This window comes from Polyodon spathula, chromosome 21, assembly GCF_017654505.1.
Source record: "Polyodon spathula isolate WHYD16114869_AA chromosome 21, ASM1765450v1, whole genome shotgun sequence".
Classification (NCBI taxonomy): domain Eukaryota; kingdom Metazoa; phylum Chordata; class Actinopteri; order Acipenseriformes; family Polyodontidae; genus Polyodon; species Polyodon spathula.
The window spans coordinates 2,452,084-2,479,664 of record NC_054554.1 but is presented as its reverse complement, the minus strand read 5'-3'; the positions used below and the strand labels follow the sequence as shown (position 1 = coordinate 2,479,664).

The 27,581-nt window shown below is 41.6% G+C and overlaps 1 protein-coding gene across 2 annotated transcripts; it reads right to left on the bottom strand.

Annotated features, from left to right (window-relative positions):
- Positions 1-1,445: 1,445 nt before the first annotated feature.
- LOC121296463 (core-binding factor subunit beta) lies at positions 1,446-24,374 on the bottom strand. Of its 2 annotated transcripts, XM_041222069.1 has the most exons (7): positions 23,899-24,374; positions 23,287-23,373; positions 21,073-21,189; positions 7,547-7,663; positions 5,995-6,090; positions 5,165-5,214; positions 1,446-1,824 (listed from the first exon to the last, which is right to left on the bottom strand). In XM_041222069.1, exons 1-7 carry the CDS (start codon positions 23,974-23,976, stop codon positions 1,746-1,748), a joined length of 624 nt encoding a protein of 207 aa, XP_041078003.1. In that variant the 5' UTR covers positions 23,977-24,374; the 3' UTR covers positions 1,446-1,745. The 2 variants fall into 2 exon arrangements, with proteins under 2 accessions (XP_041078003.1, XP_041078004.1); XM_041222070.1 differs by lacking the exon at positions 5,165-5,214.
- Between the last annotated feature and the right edge of the window lie 3,207 nt (positions 24,375-27,581).

Sequence of the window (27,581 nt, the reverse complement as noted above, 5' to 3'; positions counted from 1 at the left end):
AATTACTTTAGAAGAAAAAGGTAGTCTTGTGCTAACCAGTAGACAGTAAAGCTGGTCTTCACGCCAGCATTAAGATATGCTATCAGTACACCAGAGCATGCTCAAGAGGTCAATATCATGAAAATATGAGGGGGATATTTAATATGATCTGGGCAACCGTTTCATTACTTTTTGGGATCACATGTCACTGCCATACATAAACCAAATTTATAACCATTGGCAAGTCAATGAGGAACCTCAAATATGCCACAATTACAGTATTTAATCTCTACAGTATTTTATTACAGATGCATTATTACGATTACATGTTAAGGATTGAGTTGCAAATGCAGAAGCAGATTACAGACGGTTTGATTTATTTCACAACCCAAGGTAATTCAAGAACTCATGTACAACATAGCTACAGAAACAGAAGTACCCCTGGGGTGAACGTACCGAAGTGTGCAGACCGTCTCTGGGACTGTGGGAGAGGGAAGCAGGGTTATGTGATCAGTGAACTTGGAGCACGATTGGGATGAAAGCAGACTTCTACATAATCCGCAAGAAGTATAAAGAGTGTACATGCAATCAAGGAATCTCACCAATAACAATGGACTCTTAAAACTTATTTTGAAGTCTTTTTCAATTTCGTCAAAATGCTACAATAATGTTTTGAAGCACTAAAACAGTAGAAGGCTTAATAAAAATCCCCTTTTAAAATGCCAATGTTTACCTAATGCTCCCTGAAGCTTCATATTAAAACATTGTATAAAGGGTTGAGCACGCCCTGTGAGACAAAGGGAAGTTCTGAAGGGTTGAGCACTCCCTGTCAGACACAGTGAAGTTCTGAAGGGTTGAGCACGCCCTGTGAGACACAGTGAAGTTCTGAAGGGTTGAGCACGCCCTGTCAGACACAGTGAAGTTCTGAAGGGTTGAGCACGCCCTGTGAGACACAGTGAAGTTCTGAAGGGTTGAGCACGCCCTGTCAGACACAGTGAAGTTCTGAAGGGTTGAGCACGCCCTGTCAGACACAGTGAAGTTCTGAAGGGTTGAGCACGCCCTGTCAGACACAGTGAAGTTCTGAAGGGTTGAGCACGCCCTGTGAGACACAGTGAAGTTCTGAAGGGTTGAGCACGCCCTGTCAGACACAGTGAAGTTCTGAAGGGTTGAGCACGCCCTGTCAGACACAGACTTTTTTTGGCTTTATGCAGCTGGGGTCACTTTTAAAAACAGGTCTTTCGGAGTAAAAATGAGAAAAGTTGGAAAACCAAGACTGAGAAACAACCTGAACAGAAAGCCGAAGCACAGAATCACACAGATAACCTGCAAAGCAACGCATAGGAAAGCCACGGCTCCCCAGGATTTAGAGAAACAAACAACTCATGTCATTAATTCAGGACAGCATTTGACCTGTATATAAAAAAAAAAAAAAAAAAAAAAAAAAAAAAAACGTCCTGACCTGGAAACTTTTTTTTTTTTTTTGCTTATTTAAAAATAGTGCCAATTAAAAAAAAAAAACCTAAACACACACAATTAAAAATAAGCTTGCATAGGAAACAAAACTGACACGCAGAGGTGCTACTAGCTACATGCATGCGATCGGTAATGTGGGTACTGTAACACAAACATAGTGCAAAACCCTGGCAGAAGGAGAGAAACTTCCCCTGCCACAGGCCAGGAGAAGGGCTACCGGAACCCCTCTAGCCCCCTCTCAACTTTGGTCCCCTGTAAACATCTACGCACACAGCCCCACACCCCCACCGCTCTCAGCAGCGATCAGCGAAGTTTGAGGTCGTCTCCGCTCCCCATGCTGGATCCCGGGCTCGGGTCCTGCTGACGCCTTGCCTACAAACACAGAAAATTAGATCTGTAACACAGAGAAAAACATCAAGGCGTCTTTTGCTGAAGGAAAGAAAGCACAAAAAAAAGGTACTCAATACAGTACAATAGAATAATAAAAAAACTCTTTAGAATGTAATATTGTGTAGAAGTCTAGGACAAGTGATAGAAACCTGTGGGTTAATGCAGGCACGTAAAACAACGTATGTAGGGCATAGGTTTGTGGTTCACGTTACCAAGATAGCAAAGTAGCAAATATATATCGTACAGGGTGCTGTACAACACAAACTGATATCAGCTTCGAGAGGACATGACCTGACAAATTTCAGATGGCTATATCATCTATCTGATAGATAGGGGGTTTGAAAATTGCTTCATCAAAACGAACAACTGGCAGACAATTTCAGCAGTCTCATAACTTCAGTTTCTCTGTGGTATACATTTACCATCCCTGTATGTTTATATAATAAATCTGAATGCCACACACAACATGGCATCCTGGCAGGACGCAGCCACTGGACTCTCAAACTGTTGATTTATGAAGTCCCAGAGCAGCTGAATACCAGCAACAGTGCAGAACCAGTGCTGGACAGTAGAGGGCACAACTGGATCGTGGAAATGGAACCCACAGTAAAGGTACTGTACCATTTGTGTGACAATATTATACAGGAGCTGGACCATGTGTTTATCTTCAAAAAATATATATATATATATATATATATATATATATATATATATATATATATATATATATATATATATACACACACACATATACACACACATATATATAGATATGTAGGTGTATTTCAAATAGGACACTAAGATAAAGGGCTGCCTCCTAGTACTTTTGCTGTGGATCACACAGAAGAATCACATCAAGACCCTTGAAAGCATTTAGTGGCCTACCCACCTCTAATGAGAACTGGCACTGTGGGTGCTAAAGGTGCAGGTGAGACTGACACAGCTCAGCAGTGCCTGTTTATTTATTTGTTTTCTGGGTGGGCTGTGTAGGATCCGGGGAGTGTGGAAACCACTCTGCAAAACTACTTCCAGCTTCTACTGATTTCTTCCAATGCACAAAGAGGTGTTTCCTAACAGTACGGGAGGGTCTGGGCTGAGGCTCTCCCACCCGGTCATGCTGCAGTGTTTAAAGGATGACCCTGTGTGCCAGACAATCAGCAGCCTGTAACTCGATGGTGCAACTGAGTCAGGAGATCTGAGTGGTGCAATTCCAGCATCCTGGGCAGTCACTAGAGGGCAGATCAGGTCTGACAGATGGGGGAATGTAATCAAACAGATCAAGTCTAATTATTTATTAATCCCAGGCACACTGTGAGCAGTGGTGCGCCTTGGTTTTAGCTTTACCCAGTGGGTCAACGTTCAATAAGGCATTTTTCTGTTTGCGGATTCATTAAGTCCAGAGGACTCAATTATCTTTATATTTTGGTTCTTCATCACAGAAAGGAATCGCAATTTATTTTATTGTACTATTTTACCTTTTGAAAATTAATTTTGTACATCAACATGAGTCTAAATAAACAGATAATGTAATAATAAAAAAACCCATACTATTGCAATATAATATGATGCAATAGCAGACCCTGATATCGATGTGATTCGGCAATTTGAAATTTCTTTGCATCAGATAGTTTTGTTTGAATCATACAGTTTGTATTAGATGGAATCAACATGACATTGGTATTTACAACACTTCAGCCTCAAACACAAACTGTTAAAAAAACCTGAGAGACTTAGAGCATGGGCAACCAGTCAGAAAAAAAGAAAAATGCAGCAAGAAAATAGAAACTCGGCACAGAAAGCCATCACAGCCAATCAAACAACATCTACAGTAACTACCACCGCCAAGACACAGCAATCTCTGGCTATTTCATACAGTGTTGTCTGTAAGACAGTGAGGAATACCAGCCCAATTCTCTCAGAGGAATAGGACATTGTTCTTTCTGGATGAGCTGAATGTCTCTTGTGAGCTGCAGCATATCATGTTTCCTTGGGCGAGTGTGTGTGTGTGGATTTGAGAAGCGGGCTGTGGCCAGCATTATAACACTAGATTAGGGTTTAACCCTTCCAGTGCTGGAGGGAGCTCAGGGTCCCATCTTATCTTAACGCCATTTAAAAGTACAGACTGAACTTTGAAGTCTAATTTTTCAAAAATATGTACAAAACACAGTCCTGTAATCATACAAACTCAATAAAGGAGTTCCTTTTTGAATTACATCATTTCATTTTTATCTTCAGCTTGATCAATTCACAACTTAAAGGCACACTTGCACAGAGAATAAACAGCTCCCAGTCTGGGTCCAACCCATTCAGATACAGGGTCTAGTAAAACATCAGGGCGCAATCCTAGTCTGGTTCTAAAGTACTTTTGAAAATGTTCAAAAGAAGCTGTAATAGAGTTTGTTTGTTCTTTTTAAAACAATACAATGGACTTAAAATAAAAGCATTCGTGGTTTGGGAGAAAAACTGGGTGCAATCAAGTTAAAAAGAAGAAAATGATACATGCGAGACAGTGAGAGACAGAGCGAGAAAACAATTTTATGAAATTCATGTGTTGCCAAGCTGTTGATAAAATTTCCCAGCTACCATTGCAAGCGCCTCCCCGGGAGTGGGTGGTCCTTTGAGATCCTTTGTCGCTGGGAATCTGGTCTCCATTTAAAGTCAATTCAAATATGGCCAGCTCTTTTAAACGTATTCAAAACGCACTCAGGGCATTGCTGACGATCAGCTTCAGAAACCACAAGGGCTCTCGGGAAGGGCTGGCTGATCTGCTCCAGCTGTGTGCAGAGGATGAAATGTACAGTGCATTGATCTGCAAGGAGGGGCCCCTGCTGGGCTTCAGTTACAACTGACAGGCACAAATCTGTAGGAATTCCAATAGTATTCCATGGGGTTGACATCGGAAAAGCTTATGTTTTTTAGTTAATACACATTTACATTGTTTTTTTTTCTGTTTTGGTAAACTGCCTCAGAGTCGTCATGAATTCAAGTGGAACGCCATAGCATTAGTAACAACTATTGCAGTGGAATTTACAAGAATTGACTCCACCATTTTTAAGTGTTTGCAAATGATCTATTATTTATTAGGAATGTGTGTGCTTTAAAATCACTTTGCACTGTCAAATAAACACATTCCTATCGTCTAGGTTTTACACAGTAATACAGACCAGGACATATCTGCAGTCTGAAAACCGCAGTGTGAATTCTCAGCAGGGTGCTGAATATTCTCAAGGTCAGTGTCCTGAGCATTCCAAATCAGATTAGGCTGGAGGCTGAGCCAAGCTCCAACTACGCAGGTAAAATATTTAAAAATCAGGAGACCAACCCTGATCCTTGAGAGCCATCAACAGTCCAGGTTTTTGATCCAACCAGGTCCTAAAAAGACAGAATTGTATTTTTAAAAACGGGTATCGCAGCCCGGGTGTGCAGAATAATGAATTGCCACAGACTAAAGATCTAAAGACTTAGTGTCCGGGCAGCGGCTAGCGTTCACGTGCACCCCAAAGCACAGCAGGGGGTAAAATACAGATTTATGACCTGGTTGGAATTTTAAAAAATATATAGTTGAAGGCTTCCATTTATTTGTAACCCACAACACTCTTGTGTGAGTGTAAGGTATTTCAGACTGCTGTTCTAGGACTTTCAGACTTTGTTCATGCTTAAATCTGAATTGAGAAAGAGGAACAGGATATACACAAAGACACACACAAAGACATACTACTGGAGGGGTGAAGAATCTCTCAAACACAGTTTCACTGAAGTGGACTGAAACGGTACAAAACATTCCCATTCACTTAACACTTTCAGCAGCAGGCAGGACACTTAGTCTCTCAAACAAAGTCTCTCATATAAATTAAAACTTATAAGAACAGTTAAATAGACAAACGCTATGGATAGCGTCTTCATAAAACGCCATAATTATCTTCACAAATGCCATAATTATCTTCACAAACGCTATGGCTAGTGCCTTCACAAACGCTATGGCTATCTTCACAAACGCTATGGCTATTTTCATAAACGAACACTGACAAAGCCACTAACCAAAAGGTTTGCCTGCTTGAGTCCTCAAAGTTTTACGGCTGAATTCTCTCTGATAAAAGTGGAAGTTATTGTCAGCATGCCGTCTGTGTTTCTCTACGAAGAGCCTGCCCTTACCTCCAAGTCCTCCCGATGAGACCGGTCTCTGTCATCAAAGTCTCGAGTCCTTCTCCTCTGCTCGTCGAAGGCCTGCTGCACTACAGTATCCTCTTGCTGTTCAGACACAAGGGGCAGAGCACGTTGCTTCAGAGAAGACATCAGTTCTGCACGAAGGACTCCAAAACATGCTAAATCTTTACTTGAACACACTTCCATTTCTTAAAAAAAGAAGATACCTTTACTTGTTTTTACAAAATGCATACTGAATCATGTTTTTAAGAAGTGTCTTGATTTTGAATAGCTACTCCACTAGATAACTATTTTATTTATTTATTTATTTTTTACACCATTTTTGTGGTCGGGTTGAACGCTAATTTTAAAAGTTCTATTGGAAATTGGTATTAGTCGAGCTTTTCCATGTTTAACCCCATTATCAGAACCCATTAGTGTACTGGTTTAGTGTTATTCATCGTAGGTTTTTTAAAAAAAATGTATAGGACTTTGCAATGGATACAAACTCTTCATTGTTTGTGGTTGAGAAAGCAGTTCACCAACAAGCTTGGGCCTTGTTTCACAAAGCAGTTCTAAGTAGCAGTCTTTACCGTTCAATCATAAGACACTGTTTTTTGAAACAGGTACAAATAGGACAGCTAGCTAGCAGTCTGCTAAGTGTTAAAAGTGCTTTGCGAAACTGGCCCCCTGATCTTCAGTGTTTTAAGAGGCATTGCTTAGTCACAGCGTACAAACAGCCTGCAGCACTCCCTCCCTCTGTGCAGATGCTGGGGGCTGGAGGCACTGCTCTTAAGAGTCCCTGATTCTTCAAGCTCTCCCCACACAAGCTAATCTTGAGGTTAGAAGTTAAGAAATAAGGGGTGGAGAGAGGCTCCTTAAATTTACTGTTGGTAATCCTTCATTCTCAAGGAAAGTTTGTATGTTAGCTTTTCATTTATTTATTTAACGGGGGGGAAGGTTTCCACATGAGTTCTCAACTACATGGAAAGACACATTAAACTGCATTACAAATGCATTACACCACATTAAAAGACATTTCTGTATTCCAGAGGTTCACTAAAACCAAGACACAATGCAGCCACTGTTACTGCTTGCATAGCCTTTATAATGATGCACACAGTAAAAAGCGTATTTTAAGTCCTAAAAGCAGAATGGGTGTATTTTACTCTACACTTGCCAACACAGACGTTAAACAGATTGTGATCTTCAATAGCAAAATGTCCTGACCAAGTTTATCACAAAGTTTCTTCTCTAGATGAGACCGAGACATCTATCCCACAGTCCGTAGCACGTTTCATGTGTGTTTGTATGTGTTCGGTGGAAGCTCTAATCAAGTTGAGAGTGCTTTTCTCGTGCACTCTTCAGGTCTGTCGAAAGACTGCAAAGGAAAGTACACTCTCAACTGGATTAGTCATTAAATCTAATAAAAACAGACTAATATTAACATAGTGAATTTTGCTTTAATATAACGTGCTGTGGTTTAAACGTTTCAAATGCTTTCTCAGTGAGATTGTAAGTGTGGTTGCTGCTGGTAGGTTCCTGTGTAGTATCACCTCACCTGTGCTCTTTCTTCATCAAACTCCAGGACGCCCATACCATCCAGTCTCTGCAGGTCGATCCAGCCCTTCCAGAACACACAGACCCCGTTCAGGATCATGGGGGCCTTGAGGTGAACCTGCAACACACACCAACACCAAACATGCTCTCCGTGAACCAGCCAGCGATCGAGACGCCACATATAAAAAACAAACTAAATAAACTTAGAGTTGAGAGTTTAGAGTTCTGTCCTCATGTAGAAATCAATACACAGTTTGAATTATGCAACTTAAATTTTGCATTCTTCAGCTCCGACAAAAAAATTATTCAGCACTGAAAGGGTTAAAGGGAAAACATTGTAACCCTTTGCTGCCCAGTGTCCAATATATTCGAGAAAACAGGCATTCAATAGGGATGGGAACATGCCCAGGACAGTAAAGGGTTAACGAGGACCCCACCCTCAACCCTCCCACCCAGCTCCAACAACTGAAACGAAGGACAGTAATCCCCAGTAACTATGCTTCTTTCACTTAAACAAGGGTTAAATCTGAACAGCAACTCCAAGTAGTACAGAAGACGAACTTCTTAGACACTGAAGTGGATAATTGGCAACAGAAGGAGCCTATAAACACTGCAAATATTCATGGAAAGAAACTGATTTGCCTCTACTTAAAGATATACATTTCAGCACATTATTTTAATTACAGGGCTTTCCTCACTTAAACACCAAGCAGCAGACGGCAGTACACCACTCGTTTCCACTCGGAATGCAAGAGTTTTCCAAGTTCCAAGTACTAATCCAATGCAAGCTCTTCTTGATGTCGGGTGCTATTTCATGTTTACCATTGGCTTTATATACAAGAAGTAAAACTGTGTCAAACATGAAGTGATGTGGAAAATGTGGATTCCTGTACAGTAACCCAACTCGGAGCAAGAGACCGGAAATGAAGGACAAACACACAACTGTTATTTCAGGAGAAGGGGTATGCTTTCCTCAAGGTAAAACAAGACCTGGAACACAGTCCTCTTAGGAGCACATTTTACTGCCACGCCATAGACTACTGTACCTCATATATTCTACTGAAACGACAGGGTGGCTCTGACACAACTTTCCCAAAGTAAAAGCATCTAGCAAAGTGTGCTGAAGCACAACACAAGCATGGCAAAGTATATGGAGGGCACTGTATAGTTCACAGAGGAACAGATACAGGAAAGCATATTAAAACTTGGCAAATTATGTATAGTACAACCATGGAAATATGGACTTGCATTTGATTCACAATTGGGCTCATCCACTCCAACTTTAAATACAGCGTTTCAGCACAGTTCAGTACTGGACCGTTCCAGTGCAAGGGGGTCTTGCAGCCTTAATCTGAAAGTGTGAGGAACCGCGCTGGTCTACATAGCAGATGTTGGAACAAGGTCTGTGAAAGGACTTTTCTTTGCCTTCCATTTTTACCTGGAGGAGAGGCTGTTGCGGTCTCCAAGGATAGCGCATGTATTTTTAATACGTACTGTGGCAGTGGCGTGTCGTGGGTTCTCAGCGGAGGTAATGAGGATGGTTATAGTAACTAATTTACATAATCCTCCACCATTCACACAGCAGAGCACGCACGCAGGGGGTGGCATGCGCGCGCACACACACACACACACACAGGTGGCAGAGGCAGTCACAAAAAATAACAGGGAGCAACATCTCATACACACACACACACACACATACAACAATAAAAGAACAGCATTTCAGCAGTCAAAATGAACAGACCTACCCACTGAAATGATAACCCCATTTGCCGGCAAGTTCAACACAGAGCACAAAGTCCCAGTCCTCCCTCTTGTTTGACCCAACGCTACATTATTTTAGCTGATCCCATTAAAAGGGATGAGCTTGCTCATACAGACTCAAGCTTCCCTGTATATCCAGCCTGCAATCTAAAATACTTTCCAAATCTGAGCTGAAAATATGCTTAGCATTTATAGAAACCAAATTAAAACAGAAGCAACATGTGCTGTGAGTAAGGCTACAATTTTGTCACGGTCATTTTAAGTACATTTCACTGGCGAGGTGTGGCAAAAAAACCCCCAGAATTTGCAGAAAGTTCCTCAAATAATATAGGATTAGCTACATCAACGTACAGAAGAGCTTTTACAAAGTACACCATAAAGCCTGTTTCTTTTGACTACAGACCAGTTTAAACTTGAGTACAAAACTTACAGTACACACTGCAGACTCCAACAGAATTTCTGGAAAAATCAGAATTACGATCATGTGATGTGTCTTTTTTGGAAAGGCGTAAAGCTTTGAACAGTCCCTCAAACAGTTCACCTGTCATTCTGAAATATCTAAATTATCTCTCACTATCACAAACCCGCATCCCTCTGAATAATGTTTGAAATTCTCCCTTTCAGGTTCTCTGTTGGCTGTGAGGAGGGATGTAACAATGCGTCGCCTTTGATTTTTTTAATCCCCTTGTATAGAGGTACAAACTCAACACATCTACTTACATGTAAATGTATCCAATTACGCAAATGCAGTCTGTATTTAAAGTAAGAACAGCAGCTGCGACTGCGCAGTCAAAAGGGCTGCGACATGATGCGTCCTGTACAGCAAACAGTGAACCTGCGCAGATAGCCGTCTGCGCCTGACGTGTCGCATTCATCTGCAACAGATGTACTGTATGAACCAGGATTGAACAGTTTTCCACGATTCTGAAACAGCAGGTTTATGTTGTAAAGAAAGCCTCTAAGTCGGTAAATGTCTGTTCTCCGATGCATTTATTCTTCTGTCTTTACAGGAAACGTTTCACTCACAATTTTGTGCATTTTAGCTGGTCATCGATTTACATGCTAGCTTGTATCTCATTCGCTGACCAACATAGTTGCACGTTACTGCTGCGTGCATACGCAACCAAACAATTTACACACTCGTAGATTTGTATTTTAAAGGAAATAAAGAGAAGAAAGTTTTTTAAAGAAAACAAAAATGTTTTTTCCAAGATTTCAATGACTTTTTTTTTTTTTTAATTGACAGATTATGTGACCTCCGTGACAAAATCATACCCTCAGCTGTGAGTTATGCAAGAGTCAGAGGCAGTATAAAAGCGATTCATTCAGGACAGCACCCCCTTGAAAAAGCAATGCCCCTCAATGATCAACCCGGTTCTTCGTGTTTTATTAGAATTACACCGCAATGGGGATCTTTCAGATTTTAGATTATTTTTTAAAAGCTATTAAAGAATATTCTCTCTGTGTTAAGATTGGTCTATCTCCTGTTTAGAATGACCACAATTCCAGACAACCAGATGTTAAACACTTGTTCCAGTGTTTCAATCTTCTCCTCAGTGCAAGATGCCATTCACAACAAGCCTCCTGCCCACAAAGCCCCTCTGGTAGACAAACATCCCTGCTAGAACAGGCCCCGGTACCAGTTTGACACGGGCCCCGCGCCAGTGTCCGTGGATCTGGAGACAAATTCGGAGGGGAGAGCAAATCAGAGAAGAGGCGAGATACGATTTCAGCTGCTGGAAAAGTGCCTTGGATCGAGGCCTCTTCTCTCCCTGGCATTCACGGGAGGGATAATTTGTGCCTGTGCTCACTCAGCGAGACTCTTGTGGATAACCACATTTTAGAGGATTTTAGAGAAGAGATTGCTGTGCTATAGTGGGGGAGATAGCAAGACGCACTTTCAACAAAGCCTTCGATTTCTCCTTCCTCCACACCCACCATCTCCCAAGTATTACTTTGTGATTAGAGACTTGCAGAGACACTGAAAGCAGTATCTGTTTATCGAGAGAAAGCCTGGCATTCATGTCTCACAGCACAGGGAAGGCCTGCTCAAGACAGGCACTGCTGGAGCTACTCTACACCTCCTGGACAGCTGCCAAGACCTCCAGGATGTCAGCTGAGCAGCCAAGGCGCCCGATTATAAAATACAAGCAGCACAGCTCCCCCCCATGCCTCCACCAGCAACTACACTCACTGCTCCCTCTCTCCCTCTGAAGACTGTGACTAGCAGTCAGTTTTCTTAAGGCCTCCATTCAGAATCTGAACTAGACTGTTCAGAGCAAAACCTTTAACCATCATCTCTTCAGACCGTGCTGATCCAGCTGGCAGGAGACAGGGAAGGAAGTCGCAGCTCATTTCATCCTGCCTCTCTCAGCGAGCGCCAGTGAGGAGATAAAAATAATATAAAAATAATGTGGAAAAAGCTGGCAATACTAAAAAGTGAAATGGAATCTGCAACTGCCTCTGCTTCACTGTGTGAAGGGGCTGACACACAAGTTATAAACACAACCAGTAGATGGGTACAAGCTTTGTTTCTTGTGATTTATAACAGATTAACAGGAATACACCAGAGGAAAAAACTGCAGTTTACCGCAAAGTTTGTCAGGTGTAATAAACTGCCAAGTTTGTTACGCTAACTACTTAAAATTCACAAAATAGCAAGTAAGAGACATAACATTAGTCTATATCTGAGAAAAGGTGAAATGTGCGCAAAACAAAAAGTAAAATTTTATACCGATAAATATATAAAAATTATTTTAGTGTGGGCAGACGAAACGATCCAGCTTTTGCTCGAACTGCACAAGTCGACATCTCTTATTCTAATAATAATAATAACTTTTGTGGGGGTTTTGCATCTCGTGCGTAGAAAGCTGTGGTTGTGAAAGTGATTTCACTTCATATAGCAGGTCATTCCAACGTGGTTATTTTCACAAGACATTCGTGCTCAGCCACATGTGTGTGCAACACAACACGCTGGCAGCAGCTTTAACGAGACTGAAACTGAAGCCAACATCTGCCATGGCAGCGATTGCACATCAGCTGCCAACAGGATGGGCTCGTGCTTTTAAGAGAAAAAACAAACCGAAAAACTAAAATAAATAAATAAAGAAAGAACTGAAACCCCACGTGACTCGGCCCCCCTTGATCTCCGCTACGTGTCGGTCAGTCATGTGCTTTGGATTCAGAATTTTAAAAATTCAAGACAGTTTGTAGCATGACTGAGAAACAGTTCACTTCAATAGGTAAGAGAGAAGAAGTGAAACTGACACAGTGGGCACAACTGGATATAAAAAGGTTTCACTCAGCTGTTTTGACACTCATGGTACAGAGATCACGTGAATTATATCAGAATGCAGGGATGGGAATAAGACTCCCACTGCATAGCAGTTTGATCTATTGCTGGTTTTACTAGCTGTCTAATAATAATGACACGCTGTGACTAATCAATCTCATAGTAAAACCTGGAATAGGCAAAGCTGCAAAGCAATAGGAGTCTGATTTCCATCCCTGAGTTGTAACAGCACTGTCGCATTGCTACAAACCGAGCTCTATAGCAGGGGTAGCCCGCTGTCCCTCCTGGCTTTTGTTCCAACTGTAGCCTAAATTAATTAACTGGACCAATTAATCTTCTAAGTACTTAACTGGTTCAATTAAATTTGTAATTTAAGGTAGTTGGAACTAAAACCAGGAGCGACAGCGGCCCCCCCAGGACCAGGGCTGCCCACCCCTGGTCTATAGCATCGCAACAGCTACAGAGCTAGCCAGTTACTATAGCGCTGTCCACTGCAGACACCTGGCTAACTAACACTTGTTAACCACAAGCTTGTATTACTTTATCGATAACAGCGTTCATCTGTTCGTAAGCAGCAGATTAGAAGAGAGATCCCCTGTACGTTCCACTGGATTCCCAGCTCCTTTATTATTTTGGGGAATATACATTATATTAGTTTTGGTATTAACAGTAAAAGAGCCTTAAGTAGCCGATTTGTGTTACACAAGGGTCTGCACAGTACATCACAGTGCCTGGGTATAAATAGACACTGGAATAACACGATCCCTGCAGGACGTGACAGGAATGCAGGCAAGACTCAACTTGGCTGTTAATGAATTGGCTAGACTCTCTATTGTAATACCACCCTGCTTTATTTACTGATGCAGGGCTTGTCATAGAAACTACACCAAAAGACAGTTTTTCAAGATGAATGTGTTTCAATTGTTTTACCCTTGGAAAGAAAAAAATAAAACAACAATAAAATAAAACAAACATACATCCTGTTACTACTGTACTCAAAATAATAATAAAAACACAGCATTCTTTCAGAGGGACTCCCACTGTAGATCCTAATAACCAGGGGCGAGTTTCACTAAGCAGTCTGCTAAATCCAATTTACTTCCAAAAGAATAAATAACTAAATAAATAAATAAAAGAAAATAACCCATTTCTCTTTTAATCATGTAGACTTGTGTATTTCCACTAAAGTTTGGCAGTGCTTTGTGAAACTGCTCCCAGAACTCTGGCCCTGGATAAACTCAGCTCATTCAATTCAAGCAGCTGTAAAACTGCAGTAGAGTACACTAAAGACTAATCAACAGGGTACATCATTTAACTGTAATGAAACATTAATATACAAAGAAAGTAGACATGCTAACTAACCCGGATAAAGGTTAAACAGGTCTACATATTCAATGACATTCAAGCCATGTCCCCTAATGAAACATACTTGGTTCCAAAAATATCAAACATAAATATTTGTATTATCATGCAGTCCCAGTTAAGGATTTGCACACTGGTTTATTTGACATTCCTTTAACTGGACTTTTTTTCACTGCACTCGTGTTTACTTATTTAATTTTTTATTTTTTTTTATTACACCAGGCATCAGACAGGAGCCCCATTTAAAACTTTGGTCTTCCGGTGCTAGACCAGTCAGAGCAGCACAAACATCAGCGGATTGATTGCTTGCTTTACTTCCACAAATCCCACAAGTCTGTACTGTGGTATTGACACTGGAAAACATTGCAGGACAAGGTGATCATTCCAGCCCAGCTGCTCCCAGCGAGGCTCCACGCTTACACAGCGCAGCCTGCGGGTTCAGAGCGGCACACCGGGCACAGAATTAGCCATGCTGGTACAATTTCCTGCATCCGCGTAACAGAAGAGAGAGCTTTCAGCTCAAGCAGGAAGGAAAATCGACTACAGAAACCGTTAAACCACAGGCTTCCTCCTCTGCAGTGAAAGCGCTCTCACTCCCCTCCCTCTCACAAGCCCCGAGTTCACAGAACTCTGGCTTTAAATTTGCAGCCTCAAAATTGATCGAGTGTACAAAACAAACACACACATTCTATATTATGACTGTATTTATAATATTATGCAAGTGCATGTTTTCATTCTTAGTTTTGTAAGAGTCCACACATTTTAGCTTCTTGCTTTCGAACATTAAAGTATATGCAATGCATCAGATTATTACTCAAATCAGATTAGGAAACTGGAAGACAATTTCAAGACATTTTGAGAAATGTAGCTGCTTTCTCATCCACATGCACATCCTTGGCAGCTAAGGTGACAATTATAGCAGTACCAGTTGTGATGCAGACACCATATCAGGGAGTGGGGTGCCTGAAACCACCAAAAACTGGACTTTACACTCTACTGTCAACGCTCCAAGGGAAGACAACCATTTGAAAAGCTGCCCATTTTGCTTTGTTCTGCTCTGCGGTGTCATCAGAAGAAGCCTGGGGCTGCTTCACACGTGCCTGTCAGCTTCCTTGTGTATCTATTAGTGATCCCGAGAGACTGAGCTATTCAGTGTCTTTCTTCACTCACTCACCTCTCATACCTTTCACCTCTAGCCGAAACTAGTTCTTAACATTTTTTTTCAAAAAAGGTAAGCACAGTAATTAAGGCTGCATACCATTTTTAAACGTACTGCTATAGTATATACAAAAAGTCCCAGAAAAGACGCAACGAGGGTACTAGTACCACTGGAGCACACGCAGCAATGAGACGAATTCTTCCACCCTGCTTCAGTGGGTCAGCAGATTAATCTTGGTGCTGAGGTTGATTAATACGTTATCATCGTCATGCCATCTACAGTTTTAGGCACAGCTGATCAATGAAGATGTTGTAGTGCAACTGCAAAGCACCTTTGTTCTTGAGAAGACAACTGAACGAGCGTTAGAAAATCCATTCGGTTTGGCGGTGCGGCGCATGTTGTTCACATCCTCCGATGCTCTCTCTCTACATGAGTTTGGCAAAAGCAAAGTGTAACTGGACCGTTTCATTTCCTCTGTGTGTAACCCCTTGCAAAGGGATCTGCTGCATCGGCCTCCCACGCGCTCGTGAATCAGCAGACTGTGACACCAGACACCACAATCCCCACGGCGACAGACACAGGACCCCCACACGAGTCGAGGGTTGCATTATTCAAAATGTTCCTTAAGAAATCACATTCCAGCACTACCGGATCAGCACTGACTCATCTGCCCTGACTGAGCTCTGTGAATATGCCCATTCTTCCACACACACAAGCTCCTGTCTGCCTGCTACAATGACACCAGCTATCCCTGATCATGCCTCTCACACCTGTCCCTGCATCAGCAGCCATGCACAATGCAATCCACACACTGGTCAGCAGAACGTCTGCACGAGAAGGTGGGGGAGTGTTCAACGATCCAGCAAGCATTGGGGACCCCCCCACCCAAACCTACAGTAGAGAAATAGATATACAGTTCAGTAATCAGGATTTAAAAAGATATAAATACATAAAAAATCCTCCTGTTCCAAGAATGAGAAAGCAGTGCTGATTATATGATCCAGCACGACAGGGAGGGCTTTCCAAGCTTTTTACTGCAAAACTAAAAACATACTTTCAAGTTACGAAACAACTTCACTGACTTAACAGGCAGCTTGCACAGGCCCACCAATTATCTTGACACTGCCCTACCTGCAATAACACTATGTAGTCAAACACATTAGTAAATAGAATGTAGACTAGACTAGCCAGCTGCCAGCCTGAACCAGCCTAATGATGTCTGCAGGGGGACTCTTCTTAGTTACGGGAAGCCTTTGCAACACTAAAGCTTTGTCTGGTGTCTAGTTCTGAAGTTATTTTGAAGTTATTGTTTCCAGGAAAAGCGTCCGCTTGCAGGTACAAGATATCGATTAGAGCTGAGTTGTTTTGCTGCAACATTAAAATACTGTAGTTGTATTCGTTTTAGAAGCAAATGGGGGGGGGCTCTGCAGTTCAATGCAAGCCTCGATTTCAATGTGTTAACAAAAACTGCAGACCTTGAAAGCGCAGTGAATGTGTCATTGATTGATTAAAAATAATACCCCTGTGGGTGATGACAGATTTATCAATTTATTCAATCAAAATCGGACGGATTGAACAGGGAGGTTTTTTTTTTGTTTTGTTTTTTTTACTTTTAACAAGGTAAACAGCCACCTTTGGCTTATTATCTTTCTTTCCTGGTAATTACAGCACAAATAGACTTGTTTAATCAAAGGGCGGCTTTCAGGCTCTCAATTCTGGCTGCTATTGTCCACGCTGCTGCAGAGCACCTGGCGTGACACAAAGGAACAGAAGCGTCTCGTGAGCGCAGCAGAGCCCTGTAATCAACCATCAACACATCACTCGCTTCGTTTGCCTGCACAGAGTCATCTTGACCATAAAAGGTGGCTGACGGTAAATTGAGAACACCATGAAATGAACGTTGTAGGTAGACATTACAATGCCAGGACACTTCTGCTTCTAGTGTGTAAAGCCTCAGTAACACGATACTGACCTTGTAACAAAACCAGCTAACGATCAGCGGCTTCAATGCTTTAGCAGCGATACCCTCCCCCCAAAAGCCTGGTTTCTGGCTAGTACAAAATTGATTGGACAATTTCTGTCTGCACAAGGCCAAAGCCCCCACTCCAAATACGCCCAATGAATATTTGAAACGCCCTTTCAGTCCTCAATTATTTTTGTTGAGCTGAAGAATGCAAAATTAAGATGCACAATTCAAAAAGGCACGCATTTAATTGCTATGGGTGACATTCTTAACATCCAGCGAGTCGCCTTTGTGTGTATATTTTATTGACTGAATACAGTACAATGGCTAGTTGCACAAAACACATACAGGCGGATATTTACATACTGTGTATGTAAATCGGTTGCTGTATTTGAATGGGTCATGTTACTTTCGCAGGTATATACTGTATAATAATTTACTTTACACACAGACGTCAGTCTCCCCTATGGGGAATAGAGAAACTGCTGCCTTGAACAATAACACTAGCAAGGAGTCTCAACCCAAGAAAGAGTAATAAGAGATGCATTTTCTGCTTGCTTCAGATCTCATTTTACAATCAATCTGGCTGCGTACTCCATGTGCACTTCATCCTTGATATTGATCTGGCTGTTTGCAGCATTAGCATTAAGAAATTTCATTTTCTCAGCTCAGTCCCAAAAAAAGAAAACAAAAATCTATATATTTAAAAAAAAAAAAAAATCTATAATAATAACACTGCCATCAGGATCGTAATCTGGAAGATGAGCAAACCTGTCCACTCAGCAGAGACAGCCGTGTGGGGAGAAGGACGGCTCCCATTTCATAATGTGTTTTATAACAGAGTTGCATTGCTGATGAAAAAGGGGCCTGTAACTACACTCCATTATATCCCTGTAACACCAGAGATCATGAACCAGTCTATAACCATGCTGTCATTTATTCTATTAAGAGCTATGTGATTATCCTTGATGCTATATTATTAGAAATAATACAAGTGTATGGCAACACAAAGTTTTGCTACAACACGTAAGGTAATTTAATGGCTCTACGTTTTATTGGAACGCACATGCGCGGGTACTGCTTTAGTTTAAGGATCCGTTATAAGCTGTTATCTATAAACATGCTAAACCTACTACAATTTCAAGTTGCCGGTTAGAAGTCATGTTATAGGGCTGTATCCAATATATACATCCTCTCACAAATCCCTACATTAACGTATGTTACCAACATAATGCATGTCTCCCTGTGCAGCGTATTTACATTATACAGTATAAAGTTACTGGCATCATGAATGGCAAGAGATCTAGTTTAACAGCTGTAACACTTCAACACCTTCAACTCCATTTGTGAAAGGACTCCCCGGGGAGAAATGGCACTTTACAAGTGCAATGAATTCAGTTTCATGTATGATTCACCTGTCTTTGCCCTCACATTATTAAAAACCGTCTAGAGAATATTCCAGTGATTCAAGAGAGGCATGGGTCTGAGGCAATAGTGTTCTAACACATTCCGGCCAATTTTAAAAACGATTTTACCATCTCCTGACACATCTAGGAATCTGACTGGCCTCAGAAGGCATGAGTACGTTTTATTTGCACTGGAAAAATATCCCTGTCGGTTATGATTTTTTATTAACATTTTTCGAAATTTTAAAAAACAGTTTGTGTGAACTCTATGGAGTTCAAGTAGTTGCCCAGCCATAACATATATTCATTCATTATGAAATATAGACAGGAAACTTATCAGGGATACAGTGAACCGGTCTCTTTAAGAAAGTGTCAGTAAGAACTCTGCAAGCAAACACAAGATACACACATCAAGAAGCATGATCAGAATCCAATTAGAAATGACGTACGACTGAGACCTGCAACAGTGGAATATATACAGCGCCTGTTTAGATTCCTGTAACAGGCTCACATTCGAAGAATTAACAGGCTGCTCCTGGAAATCGTAGAATGAAAACGGAGCTCCTACCACAGCTATTACTCACCACAAAGCTGTCGGCACCAGGCAGCTTCTGAATCCATCATGATTATCATCTGTTCGTAAAGGGAGGGTGAAAAGTCACGCCCGTAACCGAGGCCGGTGCAAACGGCCAATTTCCTGCCTTGGACGCCAGTCCATTTTTATCTGGCTCCAAGATCTGATTCCAACGGGAATGAAACATCATCGGAGACAGGGTTAGAGCTAGCCCTGAACGGGAGGAACCGAGACCGGGTTAGAGCTAGCCCTGAACGGGAGGAACCGAGACCGGGTTAGAGCTAGCCCTGAACGGGAGGCACCGAGACCGGGTTAGAGCTAGCCCTGAACGGGAGGAACCGAGACGGGTTAGAGCTAGCCCTGAACGGGAGGAACCGAGACGGGTTAGAGCTAGCCCTGAACGGGAGGAACCGAGACCGGGTTAGAGCTAGCCCTGAACGGGAGGAACCGAGACCGGGTTAGAGCTAGCCCTGAACGGGAGGAACCGAGACCGGGTTAGAGCTAGCCCTGAACGGGAGGAACCGAGACCGGGTTAGAGCTAGCCCTGAACGGGAGGAACCGAGACGGGTTAGAGCTAGCCCTAAACGGGAGGAACCGAGACCGGGTTAGAGCTAGCCCTGAACGGGAGGCACAGAGTCTGGATTAGAGCTAGCCCAGAACAGGAAGCACCAATAGGGTTAATACAACTTTTACCACTAACGCAGCTGACTTGTATTAGCCTTTGGTGACACTGACCCTATACTTTGCTTCTACTATAGGGGCACATTTGGGTGCCAATAGAAAAGTGAGATATATGTTCAGGTGCAGCACTGAATATAAAACATTGTTCTTACATACAATGCCAAAGGTTCACGCCCAACACGGTAAGTATTCAAATCTTTTAAATTTGTTGGCTTGAGAATTCCCTGTTAGCATTACCATATGATCTCCTTTAAATGCACTAGTTAATCCTTGGACTGCATTATACTCTGACATTTTACAGTAGTAATCCTCTAAATAATTAATAGGCTGAGATAATTGGTTAGCTTCAGGGCAAAGGTCCATTGATTCATTCTTCAATCATCCTCCTCCGACTCCGAGCATCTTAACAAGCCATGGCAAAGTTCTGCTGCTTTCCTGCAGTCAGCTACAATCTCGCTCAGAAGAAATGAACAGAAAGAAACTTCCAAGAAGCCCTGCTTGTCTGCTGAAGCATCGGACACATTCATAAACACAACATTGCACTGGATGTTGTAGAAAGACCTTCACCAGCTACTGGAAGCCTGAACATCACATACAGTTTTGCACTGGCGTGTGCAGACACCAAGAATCGCCTTTATCGGCAGGTATTGAGTAAATCCATTCATTCATTAATGCCTTGATTCCACAACAAGAAAAGCTGTCCTTCCCTCGCGTTTACAATTGAGGACCAATCAGAAGTCTGTTTATGGACTCGGTACAACAGTAAGGCAGTAATAATGACAGAAAATATTCTTCCAATCGGCTGTGAAAACACTCAAGTGTATTGCCATTGATTGGTACGCAATTGTTTTGAAATCAGCACATCAATGAAAGAGTTCAGAATGAGTTACCTAAACTGTCAACAAGTATACACTTTGAGGATTGATATAACACATAATGTTTTAAAAATTGTTAAGCATTATTTTTAAAGATTACACTTAAATGCATCTCCCAACATAACCACACAAAAGAGATACAAGGTTAGTCATTTATTTAAAATAGTCATTAGCAATTTTTTTGTGGTGCTGGGGGGGGGGGGGGGGGTAGGGGGGCTAACAAAATAACCATTAGTAAAATGAATTAAAAAAAAAATAAAGAACATCTTTTGGAAACTTACAAAATGAAACATTTCAGTACATTTAATTGTAGATTGGTAACATGTTTTTTTTTTCTTTGCTGAAAATACTGTGCTAATGACAATTTGGGGAATACAGAGATTTCAGAATATAGCCCAGGGGATATCGTGTAACATTTCTTGAAAAAAATATAATACCATCATTTTTTTACCTTGCTGGTCTCTCGCTCGAAATCCACATATTCTCTGGTTGGCGTTTGCCTCTGTTCCCCGTGCAAGTTTGCAGGAAAAAACTGCAAAGACAGATTGGTTCCTGTCGCCACAAAAGCCTTTTAGAAAAAAATCAATACAAACAGGATCAGAAGCTGGGCTTTACATAAATTATGCAGTCAGTAGTCATTCATTTTTTACATCAGTGTGCGAGCCCTGAGCCTGGCAGCATTAGGCAGACCAAAAAACAAATACAAAATACACAAAGTCATCATTTTCTTTTCAAGTATTAAGTTACAAACATCTGATTCTACTTTACCAACTCTCGCAATTGGCTGTGTGGGACACACGATACTGCATCAAAAATCTACATTTTATTCTAAACGAGTCCTTCTGCTGACATTAATAACAGCAATCTGAAACCCAGGCTGGAACATCTGCAGAAAACGTTAATGTTCTTTACAAGTACTCCTCTTTATACGCACAAAGCCATGACTGGGCTGCTCTCTCTGTTCTTACCGGACTGCTTCAGAACAAAGTGTTCTTGTGGGTTATCTGGGTTTCACATTGCAATATCAGTGAGGCAGCGATGCATGGGGAACGATTACTTATTATATGATGAAGATATTGTATTGTGACTGCCGTGCTCCCGCTGGCTGTGAGCTGTTCTGTATGACCATCTTTCTCCCCCTCAGACTATATAAAGGAATACCAACTAAGTAAACAGAGGTTACATGTCTATTTATTGTTGAGTTAGCCCAGATTATATAAAAGATACGATAAGCAAGGTGTGTCACTTTGTCGACTGCAATGCAGGACCTTTGTAGGCAAGGTATCTACAGTAATCTCAATTCTACACTGGAGAGGACATCAGAAACACTGCAAATAAAAACAATTCAAACACACACACACACACACACACAAATACAATACTAACCCATTGAGTGCCAATTGTAATTTCTTGGAACATTTATTACCTTGTTTTAATTTTCTCCTGAACTAAATTATGATGATATCTTACTGTAATTTTGTTATCTGCAAAAGGGAAGTCTAAATGTAATGTGTCAAATGACAAATACCGCTTGTGTTCTGATTGTTTCAAAGATATGAATTTGTACAAGTTTTGATTGGGCTTTTCCTTCTTTACAATGTACAGTAGTCAAATCCACATCCAGCATACATCAGTGTTTTTAAACAGTGATTCTTACCATACTAGAAAATGCCTTGTCCAATCTTTGTTTCAGGTTTTTCATAAGTAGTAGACATTTGAATAAAAAAAAAATTAAAAAGAGAGAGAATGGCTGGCAATGTTTTGCATGCTCATCACACTGAAGTATTGGTTTCTACACAGCGCCTGTCGGGCGTGCATTGCACTGTGTGAGCAGCGCGGTTCCCATTGCTCAGTTCGGGATCAGAGAGCCTTCTGTACTTCAGATATTCAAGAAACTGATTTTCAATGTACACTCTCATCTCTCAAGCACACAGCATGGTTTAGGACTGCACTACCCAAGGCCATATTGACTTTTTAAACAATACTACCTGGGCAGATTTTTTTTTTTTTGAGAGCACAATAATGCAACCTGGCTCTGTTAACAGAGCAGGCACATACTTCTATAGAGCAAACGGTATATTTGTACTGCACTAGAGCAGCAGCCAGTTCAGGCACTGTTCTCCCGTAAAGTCTTGAGGAAGAGAAAGATATTTATTACATTGTATTTCACCTCAGGTATTTAAAGGCTACTCCACTACTCTTCTGTACCCTTGAATAATGCGTACAAGAACAGACCTGGGGTTAGCCCCTTGGGGCACTCAAGGAATTGATTGCTGAAAGGGTTTCTTTTTAAAATACATTTGAGAGGGACTCGAGTTTCACCGGGAGGAATCTGCATTACATTTTAAACGCTGTTTCCTGCACCTCATTGCAGAAATATGAAAGCTACATAATTTTATGTGTGGGGCACATGTGCCCCCTGTACCTGAAAGTGATGAATCAAATCGGGGGATGAAGTCCGATTAAATGCATGTTGCTGTCATAGTGTACAATGCACAATTAACCCAGATCTGTAATGCTTTTGACTAACGGTATCGGTGTCAATATACATTTAGAAAATGCGCACGCTGTTTAATTAAGACGCATTTCATATATTTCAAGATAATTTCCAGCAAAGCTCTCTGATCCGTGTTCACGCCAGTAAGACTGAGATGTGAATACTTACTATCTCCGAACGGCCGTCCCGACACGCATTTTGAAATCTAGCTTGCCTCTCTTCGTGTGGGCGATCTCTGAATCCCGTATATTTGATCTGTAAAAGTAATGATTGTGATGTGATAATAATAATAATAATAATAATAATAATAATAATAATAATAATAATAATAATAATAATAATGCAAACAAGTATACACATTGCGGTGTTTGAAATATGAATAGCCATCAAGTTCACTTCAGTTTCACGCACACACTTTCTTTATTAAACAGCGTTTCACAAATCAGTCAAGACTTTTTGATTAAGTTGTGCATGAAAACAGCCCAACAAAAAACTGCAAACAAATTCATGTCAACGATCCCCTATTCTCAGAAAAATAAAGCAGGCTGCATTCTTCTGCATTACACAACTCGGAACAGAACAGGAAGTTCACAACAAAAAAAGCAGCGAAAGCATGCCTCTGAATGCAGCCCCGGAGAACTATCTTGTTCCCTTCTCGTAAACACTTTGTCTCTACCCTGTCCCACCTAACCAGCGCTGTACCCTGCTTGCGTGGTAACCCCGGCTTCTCACCAAACTCGCCCCGCTTCCCGATCGAGACGCCAGCAGCACTTTGCTCACCTCACACTCTCTGCTCAGTTTCCTGAAGAACTCCTCGTTCTCAAATTTGCTTCTCTGATCGGGGACGACCCGTGGCATCTTTCGTAACCTTTTTTTATGTCTTGTTTTTTTTTTTTTTTAAAAGCAACAGCACTCCCAGTCGAGGACCCGGTCTGCCTTTTCGTCGCTCTCCCCCCCGGTTTTGCGCAGGTATTCTCTGGTGTGTGTGTGTGATTGAGGATGAGTGAACTGCACGGCAATGCAGTCCAGCCCTGCTAGTGATCCTTGTGTATATTCTCCAAGGCTCTCAGTCCTTTCAAACCGTTTCCTTCCTTCTCTAGGCTAACCCAGATTTCAACGTGTGTTCCCGTCTACACAGCGAGCGGCTCCGCTTTTCTTTTTCTCGTCGGCAACAAAAAAAGGAAACTCGAACTTACTTCCTGGCTACTTTAGTGTAACTCCCAGCTTCGACTGCACGCACACCCTTCCCCCCCCCATCCCCGAAATACACAACTGACAGCACGACCCACACACTGCGCAGGCGTGCTGGAGAGGGACCCGCAGAGAACAGTGTGCACGCACGCGTTCAAAGCGAGCTAATTAGCTCTAGAATCCATTCATAACAGCAGCTCGTTCTGTAAGTGCAGACTGGGCGTTTTGCTGGGGCGAGACTTTTAATGCAGTCGTTTGGTCTTATAGTTGCATCAATTAAAAATACCCATATGCGTATTGCAAATCCCGGGATTAAAACAGAGACTGTGACGTGATGAAACAGCTGCACGAAATCTTACAGTAATAGGAGAAATACATGTGCACCCTGGTTTGCTGCTGTCACATCATGCCAGCCTTTAAAACATTTCTACATAACTCTGTATTCGATTTCCTAAAGAGCATTAAAAACACATAAGATTAAAATATAACCAGCTGCTAGCAACACTGGGACACATGCTGTGCACATTCCTGTCAGGATAGGGACGATTGCTGTGTTCAGTAACCTAGTAATCAATTTTGACTTAAGGTTTGAGATTGGGTGGGATCTATTTTGGGGGTTGGAGACTAGCGAAATCCACTCAACCCCCAAGGAGGGGGTCTATCCATCTGATAGGAGACATCAATAATATTACTACTATAATACATTGCAGTATTGGTTCCTGATTCATCTAACTTGTGCTCAGTTTATGGTCCTGGCATTTAGTGTCCTGGGAAGGCATATTGAATAAGCAATGCCACATGGCGCATGCCCGCTTTACCAACCCACACACAAGGCTTATAATAAATGAACATTGTTGTGGGCCCATTTACTGTAGCACTGCTGCTTTTGATAGCACACTCAGAAGTCAGGCTCTGTGTCTTTTCAAATCGTGTTCAGTAGGATAGCGACAGTACAGAAACCAGATTTTCTGGGTTTTTTTTTTAAATGCAAGGCTAATTCTCGATTCTGCCCCACGCAGTCCCAATTGTACATTTTTTCTTCTGTTTTTTTTTTATTTTTTTTTAAACAATGTAGCAATGATTTTGAATGTGCAGTTGCACCATCTGGAATGCTTGGAAGAAGTTCTGACATGCCTGCATTGCACAAAGCTAAGTTAAGAATGAATATCGAATAAAATGACATTTGATAATCCATCTGAATGATAATTCCATTGTCAAGTTTATTAAAATTGACTCTCATTTTCTCAAGTGGAACTCTGTAGCTGGGGGGTGGGGGGAAGTAGTGGGGTTCCGAAATAAACACTGCATATTGGGGTTTACCATGCGGTAACACAGTCATTCTGTTTATGGTTGGAGCCAGGATACAAGCTAATCAATCTTAGCGGCTCAATCCTGTGAACTTGTTAAATCTGTCTGTCTTGAGGGTGTTGTGAGTACTGCTCACAGCAATGCCTTGCGCTTAAGATCTTGGCTATTCAAACTGAACCTTCCTAGTGATGCATTCTGACAGTTTTCAATGCGAAACATGATGAAAAATGTCCACAGCATTCACACCCCAGTTTAGCAGTGCTACTTTCTGCCAGTCATGTATATAGTGAAATACTCTTCCTACATAATATGATGCCATTCTTCTAAACCGACTTCTGTCCAGAGACGTAGATGACACCTTCTATACAAGACGCTTACTCTTAGCTGTCTTTTGGAAGAGCTATTGATTATTCTAAATTTACTTTAAAACCCCCCAAAGAGAAACCGTCTAGGTTTTCTTCCCAGATTCTGCATCCTAAACCAGCCCAGGCCTGCATTTTTAATTGTTGTTTTTAACGTCTCGCCTCACCAATTGTGGCGGGGCTGAAAATTGACTCTCTCCATAACAACCGCCTATTATACAAAACTCACTTCTGATTGGTGGAGAAACAAACTGCGGGACCAATCTTTGACTTTCTGTAATTAAAGACAGCCTTACAGTGAAAAAAAAGGAAAGCAAGCTTATTAATGGTGCTGGTTGCCAAGTCCTCCTGCTGCAGTGGGCAGCTGTATTTAAAACAGTTAACAAAGCACACAGAGGAATCAGACACACATTTGGACTGAAGCAGGTCAGTCTGTAAACAGCACTGAGAATCCTCAAACAGACAAGACACGATTGCCCTGCTTCTAGTTCAGTTACAGCTTGGCCTCTCAGCAGCAAGGCGTATAGAGTAATGTAATGTGACTGTGAGCTGGCGGGCTGAGGCAGCACCAGAGCAGTATGTCACAGGGGCAGACAGGGAGACTAGACAGGCCTTGCAGCTCTGTCAATCACACTGACATTACTAGAGTCTCCCTTCAAAAGAAAATGTGGACCTGCCATCCTCCAGCAGAGCACTTTCTGCAACAAACAGAGAGACTGCTTTTAAAATGATACAAATCACAATACAAATTTATTTTTATATATAGCACCCTTCAGGCCATGGCATCCCAGAGTGCTGTACAAAGATAAAAACAAAACCACGGTGCTCCCATGTACCATACACTCCAGCTACAACCAATTACATACAAGCACATTCGAAACAGTATGTTTTCAATTCAGACTGAGAATCCAATGTTTCAACCTGCCTGATAGAGTACAGAGGAGCACAACAGCAAAAAGCAAAATTAAAATGATACATGCATGATTTTTTGTGTTTGTCTTTAAACATCAGACTACATTGTGCACCTTGCATGCATGTGCAATGCTCATGTACAGTACTGCATGTTACTGTATGAGAGGTCGGACACATCCAGTTACTGTATATCACACTAGCACATATTAAAGTGACCTCTTCACCCAGGTACATACGGCACTCCTTGGCATGTACACTCACAAATATCTGAGCACAGATTTTATTTACAGGTTTATTGCTGTGGTTAGAAATGTTCTGAAGGTTAGCATGCGTTTTTACTCACTTTAGAAAGAAGCTAGAAATGTTACATAAGCACCAACTTTATTAAACGAATCAATGAGCTTTATAGTATAAGCAGTCAAAGTTGCATCAGTAGGCATATTCGCTCTGCATGTATTAGCAACACATTTGACAGCATTGTTCTGAATGCTTCTGTGCTGTGTGGGTTTCCAGTGTGATTGTGAAGAATGAGGCATGTGGTACAGTATTATGTAGCCTCTGTTTCATGTCTTCAGAACCAGACCCTTCCTTTTCTTCTGTGTACATCCAAACCTGTGTTTTACCCAAAGCGCTGCTTGCACCTGCACATTTCCAGATGGCCTTTACAGAAGAATGCAGAGCATGTTTTAG

What these genes read in the sequence shown, in the direction of transcription:
- LOC121296463 (XM_041222069.1), bottom strand. Translation starts at nt 23,976, where the DNA reads ATGCCACGGGTCGTCCCCGATCAGAGAAGCAAATTTGAGAACGAGGAG. An exon ending in AACTGAGCAGAGAGTGTGAG is followed by an intron (nt 23,374 to 23,898) that starts GTGAGCAAAGTG and finishes TTACTTTTACAG; the next exon opens with ATCAAATATACGGGATTCAG. An exon ending in CTCATCGGGAGGACTTGGAG is followed by an intron (nt 5,215 to 5,994) that starts GTAAGGGCAGGC and finishes CTGTCTTTTTAG; the next exon opens with GACCTGGTTGGATCAAAAAC.